Source organism: Nansenia antarctica, assembly GCF_963989245.1.
Source record: "Nansenia antarctica genome assembly, chromosome: 6".
Taxonomy (NCBI): domain Eukaryota; kingdom Metazoa; phylum Chordata; class Actinopteri; order Argentiniformes; family Microstomatidae; genus Nansenia; species Nansenia antarctica.
The window spans coordinates 2,621,082-2,626,176 of record NC_137676.1 but is presented as its reverse complement, the minus strand read 5'-3'; the positions used below and the strand labels follow the sequence as shown (position 1 = coordinate 2,626,176).

General features: G+C 49.9%; 1 protein-coding gene across 1 annotated transcript in view; it reads left to right on the top strand.

The window, feature by feature from the left end:
- Positions 1–1,028: 1,028 nt before the first annotated feature.
- LOC308159677 (uncharacterized protein) overlaps positions 1,029–5,095 on the top strand; it is a gene marked incomplete at both ends in the record, with an annotated part of 14,879 nt that continues 10,812 nt past the window's right edge. The window contains 2 exons of the mRNA XM_080533492.1: positions 1,029–1,121; positions 4,742–4,877. Coding sequence (XP_080389618.1) covers positions 1,029–1,121; positions 4,742–4,877 — 229 coding nt within the window. The remainder of the gene's footprint in view (positions 1,122–4,741; positions 4,878–5,095) is intronic.

Sequence of the window (5,095 nt, the reverse complement as noted above, 5' to 3'; positions counted from 1 at the left end):
TCGGTTCAAAGACAAAGCGACCACAGTTGTTCTGAAAGCTGTGTGTGTGTCGACTCTCTCTCTCTCTCTCTCTCTCTCTCTCTCTCTCTCTCTCTCTCTCTCTCTCTCTCTCTCTCTCTCTCTCTCTCTCTCTCTCTCTCTCTCTCTCTCTCCCTCAGACATATGCACAGACACAGGGGCACACACACCGTCCACCCGCATGTCTGCCAAGACAAATCTTGCCCTCCGGCTTGTAGTTATTTTCCTCAGGCGAGCAAGGCTCGCTGCTCTGGGGGGAGAACTGCAGGTGTGAAGGCTGTTCTGTTCTCGATTCATTGTATTTGTGTGTGTGTGTGTGTGTGTGTGTGTGGTGTGTGTGTGTGTGTGCGTGTGTGTGTGCGTGCGCGTGCGTGTGTGTGGATGCTGCCATCCTCAGTCCGTCAGTCAGTCACAGACAGTCATGGTCAAGCCAAGGCTGCTGCTATTTGTCCTCTCTGTGTCTCTCTCTTTGATCAAACAGATGTCATTTGAGAAACCCCCCCCAAAAAAAACATTCTACCATGGTATCCATTACTCACACACGGCTTCTTTTCATCTCTTTATTTAAAGACTAGAGAGAGAGAGAAGAATATAACAGTGCTGGGTACTGTGTTCCCCCGTCGGATAAAACACAGTCCTCGCATTCCTCACGGAAATGGATCTGTGGAGATTTGGGGAGGGGTGGGGTGGGGTGGGGGTGGGGGGCGCCGGCCAGGTGTCGGGTTACACAGCCAGGCCCCGCCCAGCTCTGTGAGAGGGATTGTTCGGCGGCACCGTCCCACCGCAGCGCACGACGCACGCACGGCCAGCAGAGGAGTCAATGGAAGGAGCCTCAGATGACGGAGACGCAGCAGCAGTCGGCGGGGAATGACAGCCGCTGTCAGGGAGAGTGACAGCTTTCGCTCTCTTCTGCTCCACCGCGACTAAAGAGTCCTTCCCCCCCCCTCCCGGAGTGACGCGTTTCACTCGCCCCCCCCTAAAAAAACCCTGAGACGGAGCCGGTCAGGACTATGCCCGAGATGGAGAAAGGGAGACCTCCGGAAAATAAACGGAGCAGGAAACCAGCGCACCCCGTCAAGAGGGAGATCAACCAGGAGATGAAGGTGGGTGAGGAGGAGAGATCATTCTTCTTCTTTTGGGGTGGTGCACAGTGTTTAATTTGAGAGAAGTTCCCAAAGGGAGTCTGTCTAGTCTGTTCCAACTATGACAGGGACTCAGGGAGGGAAGAGAGGAAAGATCTCTCTGCGCGCTGCGCACAAATCACAGTTTTGGAGAGACGCGACGCACAACTTGGATTTGTTTCATCCAGGGCGATTTAACGCGCCTCTTCCCTGCTGTATCAGGCGATGAATGACTCCTTTATATCGGCCTATAGCCTACTGCTTTTGCCTTACATAAAACAAAACAAATGGATTCAATACTTTTGTATAACATACCTCTCCTTTTGAACGTAACGTAACGAAATAAAACTGTTCCGGGACAAAATAGCCTATAATACATACAAATGAAAATACAAAAATAAATAAATAATAATAATGTCAGAGGTGTAAGTGATTCCAAAATGGTCACGTTTCATTTTTAGTGCAGATATGTGTGTCGTGTCCAGTGAATGAAAGCCCTCTGCGCCATGTCCGTCCAGCTGCTGTCCAGCGGCGGTCCAGATGTGCGTCACAGCAGACGGTCCGATCGCATCACTCCTTCCCCCGCTAGACGCACTTGTTACAGGCTTCAGGTTACCATGGTTCACTTAGACGAATAATAACGTATTTCAATGTAAGACAACGTACTGTACTGAGTATAGCCTACACCGGTCAGTTGGTCTTGGGGGTTAGAATGGCCCGGGGTCCCTTTCTCAATCTCAGGTGTCCGTAACCCCTCACCAGAGAATCTGTTCATGTAATGGAAACTATGCTTGTGTGTTTCTCCTAAAATAGGACATATAGTATGATGCTATCTGAGACAGGGGGGCCTTTAAAAAAAATCAGAAAAAACGGCTGAAGTTATACTACAAGTAGCTTAATGTTGTTAGGTTGCCGACACACTTGCATTGGTTTTGACATTTAGCTATTTGAGTCTGAAGAAAAAAGGTAAAGGCAACTCACAATATAAAGACAGTGTGGGTTTGTTGTAAGTGGTTTGGATTGTATGGGGGTGGGACTGGGTGGGGGTGTAGAGTTACAACTTAACTAATTTGAATCAAAACATACGAAACGCTATCCGTGCTTGATGTAAGTCTGCCTGGGCTGGATCTGGGGTCGGCCCCGGTTTGTTTCCCTTGGCCCGGGACCTCTCTCTGTGGTTTGGGATATGGCTTGTCACTCTCACAAAGCAGATGTTTGTCTGAACGGCCAAGAAGAAACAAAAACAACATTGTGGGAAGCTAAGAGAGAGAGAGGGAGAGAGAGAGAGAGAGAGAGAGAGAGAGAGAGAGAGGAGAGAGAGAGGGAGAGAGAGAGGGAGAGAGAGAGGGAGGGAGAGAGAGAGAGAGAGAGAGAGAGAGAGGGAGAGAGAGAGAGAGAGAGAGGGAGAGAGAGAGGGAGAGAGAGAGGGAGAGAGAGAGGGAGGGAGAGAGAGAGAGAGAGAGGGAGAGAGAGAGAGAGAGAGAGAGAGAGAGGGAGAGAGAGAGAGAGAGAGAGGGAGAGAGAGAGAGAGAGAGAGGGAGAGAGAGAGGGAGGGAGAGAGAGAGAGAGAGAGGAGAGAGAGAGAGAGAGAGAGAGAGAGAGAGAGAGAGAGAGAGAGAGAGAGAGAGAAAAAAAACGCCCGTCTTTTTCCCCCCTAAATGAGAAAATATTGACACACAATGACACTGAATCAAATGCAATGTAATGGGAGGGGAGGGGAGGGTTACCCTGATGTAATCGTTGATGTAGTCACACAGTCCAGCAGCAGCAAGCAGCACACAACACTACTACTTGTGTGATTTGTAGACAGACATGATTCTGGAAGAAGGCACGTGGTGGTGGTCTATGCCATGGAACAGCAAACTTGGGTTACAGCAAGTTTAATGAACTGTAGGGTTCTGTGTTCTGCCCTGAAGATCAGGGTGGAAGTGTCAGGTTATGACAGAGAGAGAGAGAGGGAGAGAGAGAGAGAGAGAGAGAGAGAGAGAGAGAGAGAGAGAAAGACAGACACAGTCAGTCAGTCAGACAGACAGACAGACAGTCAGACAGACAGACAGACAGACAAACACTGATTTCTGGGTGCTTGCGGCCCTGTGGACTGACTGTTGTCTCAGTAATGGATCTGTCTCAACACCACACAGTCGGACCCGCTCCCACCACGCCAGACCGTAGCCCAGCAGCGACACCAGATACTTGACTTTAATCATCGTTAGGCATATTTAGCTGGATATGATATCTCTGCACGCACACACACACACACTCACCCCCCCCCCCCCCCCCCCCACCTCCGCCCCCCCCCCACACACACACACACACACAGCTCCATTTCTCTGAGGCCCTGGTGCGGAGCAGAGGTCGTGAGTGGAGGAAAGCTAGGGGGAAAGAATGTGCAGTCAGTCAGTACTACAGCTAGCGAGCGACTACAACACACACACACACACCACACCACACCACACCACAGCAGACTGGGCTGTGCTGGAAAAGGGCTGGAAACCTGAGAGGGAGAGCAGTGTCGGGTATCAGGGCTGGAAGGTGCCGGGGCGGAGGGGGCCAGGGGAGGCGGGGGAGGGAGGGGGGCGGAGGGGAGGGGAGGGAGGGGAGGGGAGGACAGAGAGAGGACTAGAGAGTGCTGGACGCTCAGGAGGAGGAGGAGGAGGAGGAGGAGGAGAGAGAGGGGAGAGAGGGGAGAGAGAAGCGGGGCATTTCCGAGAACCGTGGGACCCAGCAGCGGTGTAGGGTGTCCCGGTCTGATTTCTGCCCGTTCCAGATCGGGTTTCTTCCCTCCTCCAATCCCCGCTCTCTCCCAAAAGCCACAGAGAGAGAGAGAGGGAGAGAGGGAGAAGGAGAGAGAGAGAGGGAGAGAGGTGGGTGGATGGAAGAGAGAGACCTTTGTGTTTTTTTTCATTTTTTTTTCATCTGGTCGTAATAAAAAAAAAAAACTTTTTCTTGGGACTTCAACTTCACTTCACCAACCCATCTGCTGAGAAACAGTTTTTCTTATTTTTTATTCTCCATCAATTTTTTCTCTCTCTCTCTCCTCTCCATCCTCCCAATTAAACGAGATAAACAAAGGATGATTCATAGATTTCACACTGGTATTAAGTTTTTCCCCCAAACTTTTTCCATCTCAGATTTAGCTGTAGAGTAAACAGCTTTGAATACATCATGGAAAAGAGAGTCAGTCACACTGTAGTCCACTGTGCTGCTCGGATTCATTTCTTACAGGAAGGCCTGCAGACGCAAAAAGAATCCGCTACATTGATTCCCGAGTAGGAAAGGTCTGATGATTATATTTAAGAGTGGCGGGGGGGGGGGGGGGAGGATAAGACGTTCCACTAACAAAACCTGGATGTTAGGTCACAACTTCACATTGTGTGTGTGTGTGAGTGTGTGTGTAGGGTGTGAGTGTGTGTGGGGTGTGTGTGCTTGTGCGCATGCATGCTATGCGTGCGTGCACGTGTGCATGCGCATTTGTGTATTGTATTATACATAGCATTGGTGTGTACCGGATGTACCCTGTCCTCCCCACTACATATATAACCCGTGATTTCATTCTTCTACTCTTTCTTTCTTTCCATTTCTCCCCCCCCCCATCCTGACAGACGTTTGCAGAAAGCACCATGAACGAGCTGCTGGGCTGGTACGGCTACGACAAGGTGGAGCTCCGAGACTCGGACGCCACGGAGATGCGTAACTACCCCAACAGAGAGAGGCGCCAGCACGTCTCCGTCCTCAAAGGTGAGAGCAGAAGAGCAGAGCACAGTCTGTACAGTAGTCAAGTCAACTTTATTTATATAGCACATTTACATACAGCAGCAGCTGAACCAAAGTGATTCACAGATGTAAAACAGGTCAAGTGCAGGATATTAAATAAAATGCAACACAATACATACATGTATATGATAACAATTAAAAGAAGAGAAGATAAAAGGACTAAAAACAATAAAACAATAGAA